The sequence below is a fragment of the Mycena indigotica genome, assembly GCF_014461135.1.
Source record: "Mycena indigotica strain 171206Taipei chromosome Unknown Mind.scaff0008, whole genome shotgun sequence".
Classification (NCBI taxonomy): domain Eukaryota; kingdom Fungi; phylum Basidiomycota; class Agaricomycetes; order Agaricales; family Mycenaceae; genus Mycena; species Mycena indigotica.
Window position 1 is genome coordinate 2,579,874 of NW_023503007.1, and position 16,449 is coordinate 2,596,322.

General features: G+C 49.0%; 3 protein-coding genes across 3 annotated transcripts; 1 reads left to right on the plus strand and 2 right to left on the minus strand.

Annotated features, from left to right (window-relative positions):
• Positions 1-1,082: 1,082 nt before the first annotated feature.
• On the minus strand, positions 1,083-1,632 carry MIND_00937900 (uncharacterized protein; the record flags this gene model as incomplete). The annotated part of the gene is made up of 3 exons (XM_037365999.1): positions 1,083-1,371; positions 1,437-1,488; positions 1,548-1,632. The coding sequence occupies 3 exons, from the start codon at positions 1,630-1,632 to the stop codon at positions 1,083-1,085; spliced, it is 426 nt and encodes a 141-aa protein (XP_037217411.1).
• A 109-nt stretch (positions 1,633-1,741) lies between these two features.
• On the minus strand, positions 1,742-2,430 carry MIND_00938000 (uncharacterized protein; the record flags this gene model as incomplete). Its single annotated transcript, XM_037366000.1, has 3 exons — positions 1,742-2,089; positions 2,134-2,290; positions 2,342-2,430. 3 exons carry the CDS (start codon positions 2,428-2,430, stop codon positions 1,742-1,744), a joined length of 594 nt encoding a protein of 197 aa, XP_037217412.1.
• A 329-nt stretch (positions 2,431-2,759) lies between these two features.
• On the plus strand, positions 2,760-4,976 carry MIND_00938100 (BRO1 domain-containing protein; the record flags this gene model as incomplete). Its single annotated transcript, XM_037366001.1, has 11 exons — positions 2,760-2,780; positions 2,838-2,859; positions 2,916-2,980; positions 3,378-3,458; positions 3,506-3,590; positions 3,638-3,876; positions 3,922-3,998; positions 4,047-4,533; positions 4,582-4,665; positions 4,712-4,922; positions 4,969-4,976. The coding sequence occupies 11 exons, from the start codon at positions 2,760-2,762 to the stop codon at positions 4,974-4,976; spliced, it is 1,380 nt and encodes a 459-aa protein (XP_037217413.1).
• Positions 4,977-16,449: the final 11,473 nt, after the last annotated feature.

Consider the following 16,449-nt stretch of genomic DNA (forward strand, 5'->3'; position numbering starts at 1 on the left):
AAATGGTGATAGCCAGTAAAGAGAATGATCGCAAGAACGGAGTGAGTTGGATTTGAACGTCAGAACCTTGAAGGGGAGAGATGAAGCGCGCACTACCACGGTGGTGTATTCCCAAACTCACTCGTTCTCTCCTAGGATTCAGAGTTAGGGTGTTGAGATGGAAAGCGTTCTGCCTGTAGAAGGCAACGAGGATAGGTGTAAGTGGACCTTTGCTTTCCTGCGTAGCGTTTCTGGTTTGCGTAAGTGTCAACTTTCAAATTAAATTAAAAGTGGCGGTGGCGTGACCAAGCGTGACCGCGAATCCTAATCGCCATTTCCCATGCCGTCCTCACTACCGCGAACCGCTCCTCCCCCGTATCTACCGTACCTGTTCACATTCACTATACTATGTGTCAACAATGATCGGGCACCCGGCACCGCGCAGAATCTTCGCCAAAGCCCACTGCTTGACACAGCCCCCCTTCCCCAAAGTATCGAACTCACTCTGACAAAGGCCACCGCAATTGTTGCCCCAAATGCTTTGCAATACGTTCGCTCACAGGGACTACTACATGCTCCACTACTCGAAGAAATCCATATTCAACCACCTACAACGACCTTCCGCTCCTTCCGCTATGCACTACCGCTTGCAAGTTGTATCCAATATGCGGCTTGAGGTCTTGGAGGACTTTCGTCAAATTATGGTGCGGTAACTATTGCCTCTGCTGGGTGGGTTACCGACGGTTGGGTGAGGCTTCGAACGGTGGTGGTTGAAGTTTTTCTCATTGGGTCGAGTTTGCTCATCATATTTTCGCAACTGTCTGCCGAAGTCGAGGGACCCAACGGTTTCCAACGTCAATCGTCAACAATGACATTCGCTCATCTGAGTGGACTCAAATCTCTCTTTCTTCATCCTAACTGCAATGCTTACAGCTTGCTCTCGATCGTTCTAACTTTCCCATAAGGTTGCAACGCAGAGACATCTTTCCCCGCTGGACGCCTCGTCGTCGAGAGATGGGTAGACTGAAGCATTTCACTCTGGTCTATCTCAGATGCGGTGTAATTGATAGTTCATATGTACCTCAGTACAGTGGAATAATTACTTAGTCGTCATCTCGGTGAACCAGTGTAATGTAATGTTTGATTGCCATCCCATAGCTCTCTTGTGCACGTTTCCATAAAACCGCTCCTCGGTTCTCCATCTTCTTCCCATTGGATTGGTCCACGGCCGGTGCACCGATGAAGCAAGTATAGCGGTAGAGCCCTCTGGCAACTTGAAGGTCCATGACAGCCACTGTGTGGCCTCGACCACAAAAGTCTTGAACTGGACCCGTGCAGGCTAACAGTCGAGTAATGAGGCATGCGACGCATGCAATGCCAGGGATGCAGGGGCTAACAACCTTCAAGTAAGCCAACAACCTTCAAGTAAGCCATGGAAACTGGATATGAATTCGCACCACAAAGGAACGATGGCCCGAGGTACGCCTCCACAAAATAGACATTTCAAAACTAGACCAGTTTTCATATATAAATAAATAAATATAGCACCTCCAAAGCCTGTCTTATACCTTGAGCCCACTTTTCCTTCGACGAATTTGCACGACAAGGTGCATAGCGGATTAACGCTCGATGAAGGTTCAGTAAGGGAGACATGGCACCCCGTCACAAGATTCAGAACGGTAAACGCGGTTGATGGGGTGATTTGATAACAAAAGAAAGAGAGATCATACGATCATTCAATGCCAGCTAGCTAACCAGCTAGCTAAGGTATTAAATTATTATCGGTAGTGGCGGCGAGGCGCCAGTCCCCGACTCCTTCTGAGATGAGATTCCAGGACGATAAACTCGATAATGTTACATAGTATTGATACAAAAACATATTCATCGATGCAGTAATCTCATTCTTCCTTCTCCTCCCCTTCTTCTTGTTCCTCTTGCTCCCCTCTTCTTGTTCCTCTTGCTCCGTAAGATAGTCATCCAACTCCTGATTCCGACGCTGTTTCACGTTGCGAAGATACGGCATTGACAGAATCCGTTTAACTGGGTTGGATCTTGGTCTGCTGTCGTATCGAGCACTAGTAGACTTGGTCTCTTCGAATCGAGCAAGGTCCTATGTCAATGTCAGTTGCTAACCCATCTTTTACTAAGCTATACCGTCGTCGCTTCTTTGCTAATGCGAATGATGCGGTCCAGGTGACAGAGGACTTGCTTGTCCTTATTAAACGGCGCTGCTCGCAAGTTGAATGCAATTTCCACCAAATTTCCTTGTCGGAATGAACTGCGAGCTGGATCGTCGCGGACGTCACGTTCTCTGATTGAAAAATTCAACTCGATGTTTCGCTATGCAAGGAAAAAAAAATACTCATTTGCACCCACTCCAAGCAGGTCATGCAAAGCCACTTCATTGTCTGTCGTAAACACGTATTGTTGGCTTGCATTCCAACGCTCCATAAACCTTGAGGGTCAAGATCTTCAGGTATTACAGCAGGTTCAAAACAGTTGTTTCTCGACGGTGTCATGAGTCGACTTCCTGCAGTGATGGTTGGATAATTGCCGAATGACGAGGAAGAAACCAGCGGGAAGATATCTGAACCACTTTCGACCAGTCGATCTGAGAACAGACGCATGGCCTTGGCTGTCGCTTGAAATATCTGGTCGTCGAACCCGGTAATCGTGATGGTTTGGATGAAGCGATGAGGTTCGTCGTGAATTTTGTTGTTTCTAGAGTAACTCAGTCAACGCTTCAGTGGTAACAGACTACTTGCACAAGATTTTGGTTGATGGGACCCAAGGCAACATTGGTAACGAAACCGACGACCAGGAAGTCAATGTCTTGATCAGCGCTGTCGACTATATAGGTGTATCCATTCTTCCCTTCGCGTGTGTGGGAGCAAACATTCACTAGATTTGCCGAATTATATTCATGCAACACACAGCGAGAGTATTCTTCATCTTTGAAGACTTCTTCACGATATTCTTCCATTTTTTTTCCCTCGAGAAAGTCAGTATATATATTTCAGCATCCAACCACTTACAATCTACGCCTTTTTTTTACAATTTCACAGAACTCAACCGGACTAACTTTGAACTTGCGATCCAGATTGCGAGCGGGGGGCATCGGTACGATACGAGTACAAGGCTATGGGGATGAGTGACAGGCTGTCGTATGTTTCATTTCTTCACTGGCCATGGACGAAGAATCGGAAGATGGACGAAACAAGAGCGTGACGCCTCTGCTCAAGTTACACTCATTAATCCGGTGGACTACCTCGTCTCCCGGCCCATACTCCCTCGCATGACTGTTTCTGACCAAAACGACCTGTTGGAGACTGCTCTCGTGCCATTTAAGAAGCTATTCACCACCCCCAACGGCAAATGATGTCTTTGACGCAACCCAGTCTCGCGCCAACCTGCGAGCGGTGCTGAAGGAGAGCAAACGCACGCAGATTGAGGAGAAGGACCATCTAAACCTAGTTAAAGTGCGTCGAACAACTCATGAAATAGAGCACTTTCACGAGTTTACTAGGTTTTAGAAGAATACCTACCCAAACTGCGTGGCTTGATTGCATGCGTCGACAATGCCCAAATAGAGCTTCTCCAGTCTGAGCCCAGTGCGTTTCTCGACCTCCATTGTCTCTCTGATGCAAACTCGTTGAAGTATTCAGTTGGCGAACCACGCTCTCTGCCAACTTCCTCCACCACTCGCCTCGGTTGGCTTTACCGTCTTTCTACGCAGAGCTGGCATACGCACTGCTCACCTACGCATTCGCCCTCTCAAATCTTGCCCATGCCAAGGTTGCGCTCCTCGGAGCCTACGAACGGAATCGAAACATTTCCGAGGCGGATCGCAAAGGCAAAGACAACCAGTTGAACGTTGCAGCAGACTTGCTATATCGAGTCAGTGGGATTTTGTCGTATATCGGAGAGACGGTTCTTGGACAGTGGGATAGGTCGGGAAGCAGCGCTGGGGTCGCAAAGCCACCTGATTTGACGCAGAACGTGAATAATGCATTGGCAAAGTGAAGTTGTTACCCAGCCCTACTCGCTCACGTTGACTCGAAATCTAGGCTGGCCTTGGCTGATGCTCAGACGCTTGCCATACGTAAATTGCTCTTCAAATCTGCTTATGACAGCAATGTTACGCCTGGCCCGCCACTCCCCAAGTCGCATCCTTCACCTGCGTTGATCTCGAAACTACATCTAGAATGTGCTGCGTTGTACTCTTCTGCACGGACTCTGGCCAAGACTTCGGGGAGTACGGGCAGCAATGGCAAAGGCATCAACATTAACATCAGCAAAGACGGTGAAGTCTCCACGGATCTCCGACGATATTTGAACGACGAGACGGCCATTCATGAAGCACTGGCCCATAAATGGCTTGGGGTAGATGCGGGTGAAAATGGAGGCACGGATCGGGGTGGGGACGCTGTTGCTTTTCTGGCGCGGACAAAGAAGGAACTGGAGGAACTCAAGGGACGGAAGAAGGATAGCGTTTCGGAGGAGCTGGAGAGTGTGACCGTGTTTTTGAAGCACTATAAGAAGATCAACGACTCAGTGAGCCGTGGTCGATCCAACCTGACGACGCATGCTGATAATTTCTAGCTACACTTCCAGCCTGTACCTTCACAAGCAGATCTACAGTCGCGCATTCCGGCAGGAAGACTAGTGCAAGGAGCAAAGACTTTGGTGCCTCCACAAATGCGGCCAAATCAAAGTCCAACCCACTCTTCAGCTCATCGGCCATTCCAACATTTTCGCGCTGGGTGACGCCATTGACTACGTCGAGCAAAAGCAGGTCATGAAGGCTATGGCTCATTCCGGTATTTTCACCGCCAACATCGTTGCCTTGGATTCGGGAAGCACGAAGTTAAAGCCGTACAAGGGTTCGACGGAGATGATCATCGTCACCAATGGCAAGAACGGCGGGCCATTGTACTCAATTCGTGAGACTGCTCGGACGCTTGCGCGCATTCTGATTTTTTTTTCAAGGTGACTGATTGGTTTGCGCGTATGATCAAGTCGAAGACACTTCTTGTGCCTATGACGCGGGGTAACATGGGATACTAGTCGAGTTTCGGAATCTACTTATTCAACTTCGAAATCCAACTCTGCATCCGAGACCAGCCTGGCTTATTTTCTCCACCCAGACTGAGAAGGCGAAGGACGTTATACCTATCTGCCCCATCTATAATTCCGCTCCATTATTTACTGTTGGTCCCCGTCGGCCACAGACCATCGACGAACTCGACGTGACCCTTGCCGAACATGAAGCCCGTCCGATAACGATGAATGAAAGCTACCAGACTCTGAGCGAACGGATCAAGAAGCTGGTTGAAGCCCGCTATGTTTTACGGGAGACCGCTACAAGGTTAGCCTGTTTTCCCTTCTTTTGCCCTTTTTTCAACTTTTTCCAGACACAACGTCATCAAAGCGACATTCGCACTTTCTTTAACGACAGCTCAGTCCCCTTACTGCCACACGATGAGCGCAAAAACCAGTATTCAATTGCATCTCCATCACCTCATTCCCCAGGCCTCGTACAATCGCACTTCGATCTCGAGTTTGTTGTTGGAACTCTTGACCGAACTCGAATCCTCACTTTCGAGCGTCTTTTGTGGCAAGTTCTGCGTGGCAATCTTTACATGAATCACACCGATATTGTCGAACCCTTCGTTGATCCACTGACTGGGGCTGAGGCTCGCAAAAATGTTTTCATCATCTTTGCCCATGGAAATGCTTTACTTGCCAAGATTCATAAAGTCGCTGAGTCCATGGGTGACACGCTCTACTCTATCGACGCTCACGCCGACAAGCGAACCGAGTCCCTTCGGGAAGTGTCCGTCCGCTTCGAGTACCTCTACAACACCGGGATGAATCGCCGCACCGAGCTCGTGAAGATTGGCAAGAGCCTGCGGACACCCTTTGTCATTTCACTAGCGTCGTCTTGTGGAGTTACTGGTCAGAGAGATGTGGAGAGGAAATATCTCTTCGTCAGACGACGAACGCACTGGACAAATCGGCTTCTCGGCACCGGGGTATTTCCGATCGCATCGAGTTACGAATCTGAGACGCAAAGTCAACGCTTCTTCCTTTTGCCATGTTGGTCGCTTATACTGGTCGACCTCTCCCAGATGACGACGTGTCCGATATTCCTTGTTTGTTTCTATCGAAACGACTTGCAACGCAACAAGCTCGAGCTGAACGAGCAATTCCCAGAATTCCCACTCTTATTGATCTCAGTGTTGCGAAACCTCAAAACACTGATGATATGGATTGGGAGGTTATCGAAACCTTGCCAGAACACCTGATTGCGAGAATACCTTTGGCAATCATTCGTCGAGCCGCGAAGCAAGCTTTACATGCAAGTTGTATCAAACTGCACGAATTAATTTGGCTAACTACAACAGAGGAATGTCAAAACGATAGAAGATTTCGATTGGGATGAGTTGTGAGTAGAGATAGACTCTATGTTAACCGTACTCAATCCATTCCCAGTGTTTCTCAGCATGAGGCCGTCATACAAGAAACTACCCATGTTCCGGGAATGGCCACATATGGACTGTTGTCTCTTGACGACGCAGCACTATGCTGGACAACTTCATTCTTGACGGGTTATAGTCGCGCAATTGTTCGGCCTCCTTCCAGCGGGTCGTTAATCTTTGCTAAACATGTCAATCCTGTCATTCATATTCAACCCTCATTGGCTGAATTCGCTTCCCGATTCTCGTCCTTCACTTTCGGTCTTCTCGAAGGAGTTGATTTCACCAATCTTCTCATCGCTGGCGGATCCGTACTTGGCTGTTTATTGACTGAAGCCTCTCCCGTTCTTCGAGCTCGATTGGAGAGATTATGGGAATCTTCCGACATCGACATATTCATCTATGGATTGACGGTCGATGCTGCTATCGCCAAAGTCAAGGACGTGTTCGATCCAATCTTCCACCCGATGCTATTCTACATGCGGTCAAAACATTGAAAACCATGATGGTATACTCCGAGTATCCTATTCGACGGTTTCAATTTATACTCAAACTTCCCGCAACCGCAAAAGATGTTCTATTGGCATTCGATCTCGATATCTGTGCTGTTGGGTGGGATGGAACGCAGGTTTTGATGCTCCCTCGATTTTTACTTGCCCTTGAAAGTACGTCGTCTCTTCTACATTCCCGCTATGTTCATTCTTTTCTTATAGCTGGCTTTTCTAAGTTCAACATGAGTATGATTCTGGGCCATCCTCTCGGAGAACGTCGCAATTCTACTTTCAAGCGGTAAATCATTCAATACTACTCTGTAGATGTTTCACCTATTTTAGTATGTCCAAGTATGCGCGAAGGGTAGGTCGATATCTAGTTCAAGATATCCATTCATGACTCCAGGGATTTGGAATTCGGATCGAGCCTAGGCACCTCGATCGTGCACAGGAATCAGGTCGACCTCATGCCTTGAATGTGCTCTCATCCTTCGCAAGAAAACAACAATTCCCTTCTCACCAGTTGGAACAGCGACTACTACTATGATTGGTTACTCTTTTCATACGCTTATGTATCTTGAAACACATGTAAACATGAAAAGTAAACATAGGTAAACAACTGTAATGGCCCGATGATTGATCGGCATACTTCGGCATACTTCGGTCGATTGCAACCTACAATTGATAATCACCGAGCTAGGCAGCCCTCCTACAGTTTTGTCGATTCTATGCTGAACATTTGAGTGCTTATTACAAAAACATCACTTTCGTAGATCCTGCTCCCGGTTCTCTTAGTCTGATCTGTGCTAAATTATATTTACACAAAGGGAGAGACTCTAAGAAAGAGGGTTTTACTCCATTTTTATCTTGCTGGCCAGTGGCAATGCCTGGCATGCTCAGTTGTGAGTCTTTGCTTTTTGTCAATGGTAAGTCATTTTTTTATCATGTTGTCTCTGTGAATATTTATGCTCTAGTGCATATACTCATTGAAAGACATAATGATAGATTAGACCAGCCAAGACTTGCTGGGGATGTATCACAGGGATTTTGAGAGGTTGCTTCAATTTCAGTGAAGCTAAGTTATGGTCATACAAGATTGAAAGGACTGACCTTTTCAATAGTTAACAAGTATAATAACCCGTGCCTACGGCGCGCTTCAATTTTATTTTAAATAATTATTGACATACATAATTTCATTAATATAAGATGGATCAGGAAAAATATTCAGATTAAACAAAAGAGACTAAGAAAAATAATTAGTTGATTTTTCTATAACAAAGAATTATAAGATAATTATACATACTTTAATGATTGAGAACCTCAGGATATACCACATTCTTTGTTCTTGTATTAGTGCTGGTTTTGAATAGTGCTTTCACCCTCTGGCTTGAGGTGCATCTGGAGAGAGCAACATATAGTTGACCATGGGCAAACACATCAACTCGCAGATCTAAACCAACATAATCCACAGACTGGCCCTGGGCTTTGTTGATAGTCATTGCAAATGCTAAACGTAAAGGGAATTGCCGACGTCTCAGAGGAATACCAATTTGTTGAATAGAAGGTGTGAATGTCAATCTGGGTATAAAGACTTTTGAGCCTGCATGAGTCCCTCCTATGAGACGAATTTCAAGTACATGGGGCTTGATTTGGGTTAAGATTCCCCTTGACCCATTGCAAAGACCATGAGCAGGATCAAGATTCCTAAGAACAATTATAGGACACCCAATTTTTAGCTTAAGATTAGCTAGTGGTAATCCTGAAGCCTTGAGAGAGTTCAAAAACTCAGGAGGATATTGTTGATTTTCTGCATCTGCTCCTGCCTCATGTTGAACTGAATCAGCACTTTGGAAAACTTTAGGTGGGCCAGAGAAGTGATTGAGAATTTGATGATTAAGATCATCAACATCATCATTTCTGGCAGAAAGGATAGTTCTCTCCAGAAAATATTTGTCATTCTGGTGTATAGCAGGAATTGTGGCAATATGAGGATAGACAGAGTCAATAAGGGAAGCAACATTATTTTCAGGCAGCTTCATGTTTTCAGGTAGTGTGACACTTCCAGTAGCATCAGAGTTAGTGCCATGTCCAATTTGAAGAAGCCACTGGGCAAACTCTGCATCCTCCCCTTGAGCATTAGGACCACCCAGTCTCATATTCTGAGTCAATTTGAGAACTTTCACTTGTTTCCACAGATAAGAGCTGATCAGACAAAATCCAATAATCACATTCTTAGTGCCACCTGGAACAACTGGGAGAGTTTGTTGCCAGTCACCACCATATACTACAGTTACCCCACCATAGGGAAGGTTGCTGCCCCGGATATCCTGCATAGTCTTATCTACTGCTTCAGCAGCACGGCGATCTTGAGCTGGTAATTCATCCCAGATAATGCATGCTACTTCTTTGAGAAGACCTGCAAGCATTGATCCTTTAGATATTGGACAGGTTTTCCCCTCAAACAGCTCTAAAGGAATTTTTAATGTGGAGTGAGCAGTTCTCCCCCCTATAAGAAGAAGAGCTGCAATTCCAGATGAGGCAACACATAAGATAATAAGACCACGTCCTCTAAGTGCATAGCACAGAGTATTATATACAAAGGTCTTTCCAGTACCTCCTGGACCATTTAAAAAAAAGAGCTGAGGCTGATTATTAACAACTGCATTAAAAATAGCATCAAAGGCAGCTCGTTGTTCAGCATTCAATTGTGGAATACACTCTTCTGCCTGTTGGGCTTGCATTTCAATATCATAATCTAACTGTTCTGCAATTAGTCTATTGCCCTCTAGAGCTCCCCAATTTCCTGTAGCAATTGGCATTGGCTTGAAGTCTCCTAATGTCTTTCCAGACTTCTGAAGAATGAAATCTATCAAGTACAATCCATAATCATAGATCTGTTCATCTGTTGGATCTTCAATCTGGAACTGTTGAATAAGTTTGTGACGCAGGTGCATAAAATTTGAAAATCCTCCTAATTAGGATGCTGTGGGACCAAAAAAAAATAGCTCTTACCAAAATACTGTCCCATTTCGTTCAATTCAGCGGGCCTGTGACCCGTGACTGTTTGGCCGAAAGGTTCAATCTGGCCACAGGCCGAATTTTGTGTGACCTCTTACCTAAATAGGAAGGTGCGAAAATTTTGAGATTTCTCCAAATCGGGACGGTTTGGGACCAAAACAATGGGCTGTGACCCGTGACTTGCCGAAATATTTCAGCCAAAAAAATCCCATGTGACCGTGACCCGCAGAATTGATTGAAATGGGTCAGTATTTTGGCCAAAAAATGTGATGTGGCTGTAAGGGCAACCCTGTAGACTCTGACGAAAGCCTAGCAGGGGAGGATCCAAAGCGTGAATAGAAGCTACGGGAAATACACGGAGGGACCGACCTAGCAGGGGAGGATCCAAAGAGAAGAAACTCTAGGGGTCCGCCTGCTAGGGTGCCAACTATATACTGGTCGTCCGTAACTGCCGACGTAGAGCGCAGAAGGCCTGAGCGGCGTCGCAGGCTCTATCCCAAGGTGATCGTTGGGAGGGTCTTGATGGATTGGTGATTGTGGGGGCGAAGGAGGCCGAGGACGAGGGTCGGGGGTAGGTCGGAGCGTCTGAGGGGGCGCCGGTGATAAGCCGCAGTCTGGGACAGACCAGGAAACAACTATTTTTGTCGATTTTGTTGCTCAGCGCACGTCTCAGAGTTGACATGAGTCCCAAATGGTCAACTAGGGAGATATCTGCACAAGAACCAATCAAATCCAGTCAAAATCTATCAAATCGCTCTCAGTGATTCCAAAATCTTCACTAGGAAAAGTTCGCAGAGCCCGTTTCTTGCTAGAATCTATCCAATTCTATGCAAAATACCCAAAGGGAGTGTATTCTAAAAGGCATATTCGGTTTGGCGCTCAGTGGAGACTCGAAATCGACAACTTCTAGACAAGGGACACCCCTATCTCTGTTGGTATCGACAACTGACATCATTGGAACGTGGTTTCGGATCATGCTGGAGGATCGAGAGTGCCAAGGGACGGTTAAACGGCGAAAACCTACTCAATTGATTGGGGCCTGGACCTGTGATCAACGGCGACTCTAAAACACTGTCGAGGAACTGATCATCTGAACATTGGAAATGCACCAGGAGAGTTGGGACAACTACCGCTGAGGCCATACGCACAAGATACGAGTTATTGGTGTCAATCGAAAGCTGGGAAGCAGAGCTATCCACTTATCCTACTCAAGATCGAGGGATTCTTCACAAGACAAACTAGATGGTCGCGAACACGGAAGATTTACACAGGTCATTGACTCCAATACACGCAATACCAGTCATCTGGACCTGGATTTTTGACTCTGGGCGAAACGATACCTATACAATTATGCACATGGACGACTTTTCTTACTCGAGATTTTCCTTGATTCTATCAATTTCGTTTTAGTATTTATATCACTGTCTTGTATTTGGGGGATTCACGGATTGCCCTGCTCGCTCTACTAGGTGCATCTGGGGATCTAGCTCATCAAATCTATCTTGCTAGCTCTTTCGAAATAGTATTATCGCGTCGGAAATAAATAGATTCCATCACAGGGACATGCCAACTTGGTACAGATAATCCTCGCCGGTGACCGAATAATTCTCGAGTTCGCTGACATCGCTGCGGGACGGGCGGGATTCGGGTTCTTGGGCCGGGAATGGTATGACATGGAAGTCAATTACTTGTCATCGGCGGAGTTCTCTCGGCTACAACTGTTCGCTTCCAGCATCTATGACCAGCTGGAATCCAGACTGGGAGTAGGCGCTGGCAAAGTGCAGCCGGGGGCTTCGGCTCAGGGACCGAGTATTATGCAGATGGAGACGTCAGCCACGGGCCCTTCCGCGCCGGAGAACCTACCAACGGCGCCCGTAGCCAAACCCACGACGACAACACCAGAAGTACCAAGAGGACCTTCGCCCGCGCCGACCCCATTGTATGAGCTGGTGCCCATGACTCTGGTTGGGATCGAGCCTAGGCTTGGCAGGACTGGCCAGCCATTAGTAGACGACTTTGCTAGGATGGAGGTGGACGTTCCGCTGGACCCTCAGAGCAGCAATGGTTCACAGTCGGCTCCAGCGTTTAAGAGTGACTGGGCCAGATCAATCTATAAAGCGGCCACGTGATTCCGGCGGGTACGGTCTCGCGCTTGAACCCATGGCCGATGGGTTGCAACAAGCAGAACGTTCACTACTCGACAGGCTAGTCGCTACCTTGGCCGCCAGGATTGCTCCGATGGCGCCGCCGCTACTGTCCCGCCTGGATCCCGTACCACCAGCCTCTCCTCCTTCGCCGCTTGCTACTGCCGCTACAAGAAAGGGGCCTTTGCGTCGCAACCGTGACAAGAAGCAGCAAGTTGAGAGGGAGATCCGTCTCGGGCGCTGGCATCCCCCGCTAATACACGTAGGAAATGAGCTAGGTAGCTAAATATCAAATCTAACCAACTAAATCAAATCCAAAATATGTGTGTGTTTGTGTTCGGGGTTCGAGCCGCAGGAAACGACTAACTGATTCAGATGTGCTACTGATGGAACTTAAATATTGAATGTTGTGATTAAAGAGAACTTTCAAGGATGAACAAAGAACAATAAAAGGGTTGAAGTTTGTTGAGGGTTTTAGCAGAAGAGTACCAATACTCAACTACCAGGTAAGCAAACTGACTGTTACTGTAGCCAATTTACTTGGGGCTTACTATGATTGTGCCTTACTATGCACTGGGTTTACTAAGATGTGCCTTACTATGCACGGGGTTTACTAAGATGTGCCTTACTATGCACGGGGTTTACTATGGTTGTGTCTTACTATACACAAATTCACTGGTTGTGCCTTACTATGCACAAATTCACTATAACTGTGTCTTACTATACACAGGATCGCTGAAGGTTGGTAACCTCAGCAAAACCACTAATGTGACACCACTGCCACAATTAACAGTCTTCTGAGATAAATCGCTGTTTAAGGTTGATACCCACAGCAAAACTAGCTAGTGTGACAGTGGTAGCGTCACAACTAGTAGTTTCCTGGGGTGTTCACTATTCTTCTATCTACTACATGTGAGCTCCTTATATACTGTTCAGAAAAATAACTAATGATGTGACAATTAAACCAATGATGTGACAAAGAAGCACTCTGACTCATTTTAAGTCAGTATGACTCAGTTGGAGTCATTGTGGCTGTGCATTCTAGAATATTCTGGACGATCAATCTTCTATATTGGGATGTTCTATTCCTACAACCAATGGTTCTGGTTCAGGTCTAGGCCGGAGTTCTGTGGCTGTGCTGCTAGAGCGGTCCAGAACTGGTATGCTTAGCCGTTCTGGATTCATCTAGGTCTCCAGACCTATCTAGACTAATTTAATTCTGCTATAACTTTGGAATGTTCTCAAGTATTTAGAGCATTCAAATCATAATATTTGCTCTATTTGATCAGTTTCTAGATGTGCTCCATTTACAAGCTCATCACCGCTGTTCAGCAGGGTTCTATACGGGGACCTGTCAGAGGAGGCGCAGGAGAGCGACGCTCATGAGTGCCCGCCGCCCGACGAAGGTGCCGGAACCAATGGAGGAAGAAGCAGAGCCACTGACGGTGACGCTATCAGGCTGGGCAGCAATGGTGTTTGGTACGGCTCAAACCACGCCAGGCCCAGCGCAGCCGCAAGGGGCAACTGCGCCGGGGGCAGGGACAACGACCCAGGGCGACGCTACGGTGACTTCGACCAACGAGAATGAAGAGAACGGGGAGAGCATGGACATTGACGAGCCTTAACACCGCTTCAAGGACTGGGGGGGCTCTGTGACGCGATGCTACTTACTAGGACTCCTTAAATCAGCTACTCGACAGAATTACCTACTCAGATGTACATACTTAGCGCCGCTGTAAGGGCAACCCCGGAGGCCTGAGATCAAGGTCCTAGCAGGGGAGGATCCAAAGAGTGAATAGAAGTAAGCAAATACAAGTGAGGCTGACCTAGCAGGGGAGGATCCAAAGAGAAGAAACTCTAAGGGTCCGCCTGCTAGGTAGCGGAACTATATACTGCGCTCTTGACGCGCCAAGGTTGATCGTTGCTCCGTGCAGTATGCCTGCGCCATGTCGCAGGCCAGGTCCCAGGGGGATCGCCAGGCGGGGGCGGCGATGCGCCTGACAGCGGAGTCGGACCGGAATCGGAATCGTCTCCGAGGGGCCGAAAGGGAGGTTCCCCTGACATCATCCCCCCCTTTGAATGCGGCGTCCCGACGCATAGACCGGAATGGAATCGAGTCGAAGGTTGCAGAGGCGATGTGCCGTGGTTTGCCAGGGTACTTACGATAGAACTCCGCGATTTTCTCCGGGGCGAAGACGCGGTCGAAGCGGACCCACTGGTCGTGCGGACCCACTGGTCGTGCGACGCGTCGTAGCCTTTCCATCTGACGAAGTAATTCAGCCGTTTATACCTCACCCTTGCATCCAGGATTTCCTCTACTTCCCACTCCGGGACTCCGTCCTCGAGGTCCGGAGGGGGCTGGTCGTAGCCGGGGCGTCCATCGAAGGGGTCGTCTTGGGCGAGCTCGAGCTTGACAACGGGGAAGACCGGGTGGAGCTTCGAGTAGCGCGGAGGGAGGTCAAGCTTGTAGGCGCCTTTGCTGATCTCCGCGACTATCTTGAACGGTCCAAGGCGGCGGTGGGAGAACTTCTCCGAGGGGCGAGTCGTCCTGATGTCAGAGGCATCCAGCCAAACACGGTCGCCAACCTTAAACTCCGGAGACGGAGTGCGTCTCCGGTTGTAGTAGCGCTTGTACTCCTCTTTGGCCTTAGTGAGCGCGGCCTTGGCTTCGGCAACACCAGTGGCAATCCGGTCGCGGAACTCGTTCACGGACTCCATAGCGGAACGGACTCCGGGTTCGAAGCCCATGCGCGGGAGTCGTCCCGTGTCCGTCATGAAGGGGACTTGTTGCGTGGAGGAGTGAACGTGGTTGTTGTAGGCGAACTCCGCGGCCGGAATCAGCTCATCCCAGTCGTCCTGCTGATAGTTGGTAAAGATCCGCAGGTACTGCTCCAGCTCCTGGTTGACGCGCTCTGTTTGACCATCTGTCTGCGGGTGGTACGCGGTGGACGTGGCAGGCTTGATGCCGATTAGACGCCAGAGTTCTCGGGTGAAGTCCGCGATGAAATGCGAGCCGCGGTCGGAGACGTACTTCTCCGGAGTCCCGTGATGGCGCCAGACATTCCGGTAGTAGAGGCGAGCCGCCCCTACTGCGTCGACCGTGGTGTGACACTCCGAGAAGTGGGCACGCTTCCCGAGGGTGTCGACGACGACCATGATCGCGTCGTACCCATGGGCCTCCGGAAGCTCGACAATGAAGTCGACGGAGACGGTATGCCAACGCTCTGGGGGCGTTTCCGTCGGGTGCAGCTCTCCGTGGGGCAGTCTCCGAAGTGCTTTGGTGCGACAGCACAAGTCACAGGTCGCGACGTACCGGCCAATATGGCGAGACATCTGAGGCCACCAGTAGTTCCGGGAGACCAACTCCAAGGTCTTGAAGCGACCAGCGTGTCCGGCGACTCGGGTGTCATGGCAGAGCTCGATGATGCGTCTCCGGAGGTCCTTGTCCTTTGGTACGACGATCTTTCCTCGGAAATGGAGAAGACCGCCGGAGACGGCCCACTCGTCGGAACGTGAGGAGTGGGGGCCTCGAGCGGGGGCCTCGAGCTTGACCTTGGACCCTTAGGAGTTGCCGGGCCGCTAGTGCGACGGGCTCCTCTAAGTCAGGCTCACCGGAGAGGGCATCGCGGATGTCGCGAAGGAGTTCAGAACCAGGGCCGGAAACGGAAACACCTTCGAGAGCGCGGACATGGAAGAGTTCGGGCCGCAGAAGGACGACGTCGGAGTTGTCGGAATCGATTCCGTGGTCGGGTCTCCGAGAGAGGGCGTCAGGTCGGCCCATGTCGCGGCCGGGCTTGTGGTGCAGCGTGAAGTCGAACCGGGAGAGGTAGAGGGACCAGCGGGCCTGTCTCCGGTTGAGGTGCTGCGTCTTCCTGAAGTACTCCAGATTCTTATGGTCAGTCCAAATCTCGACGGGATGCGCGGCGCCCTCGAGGAAGTGTCTATACTCCTCGAGTGCGCGGATGATCGCCAGCATCTCCTTGTCGTGGATTTCGTGAGTTGCGCTGGACATCATTTAAGCTTTTGGAATAGAATGCTACAGGGTGCCACTTCCCGTCCGGGGCGGATTGTGAAAGAACCGCCCCGTCGCATAATCAGAGCTGTCCGCCTCAAGTCGGAAAGGCCGTGCGTCGTCCGGAATCGCCAGGACCGGTTCCGAGGTGACTGCGTCCTTGATCGCTTGGAACGCGGAGGCCTCCGCGTCGCCCCAAGTCCATTGCTGGTCCTTTTTGGTGAGCACGAAAAGAGGGCGCGCAAGGGTCGAGAAGTCCCGAATGAACCTGCGGTAGAAATTAGCGAACCCAAGGAACTGCTGAATGTCCTTCTTGTTTTCCGGAG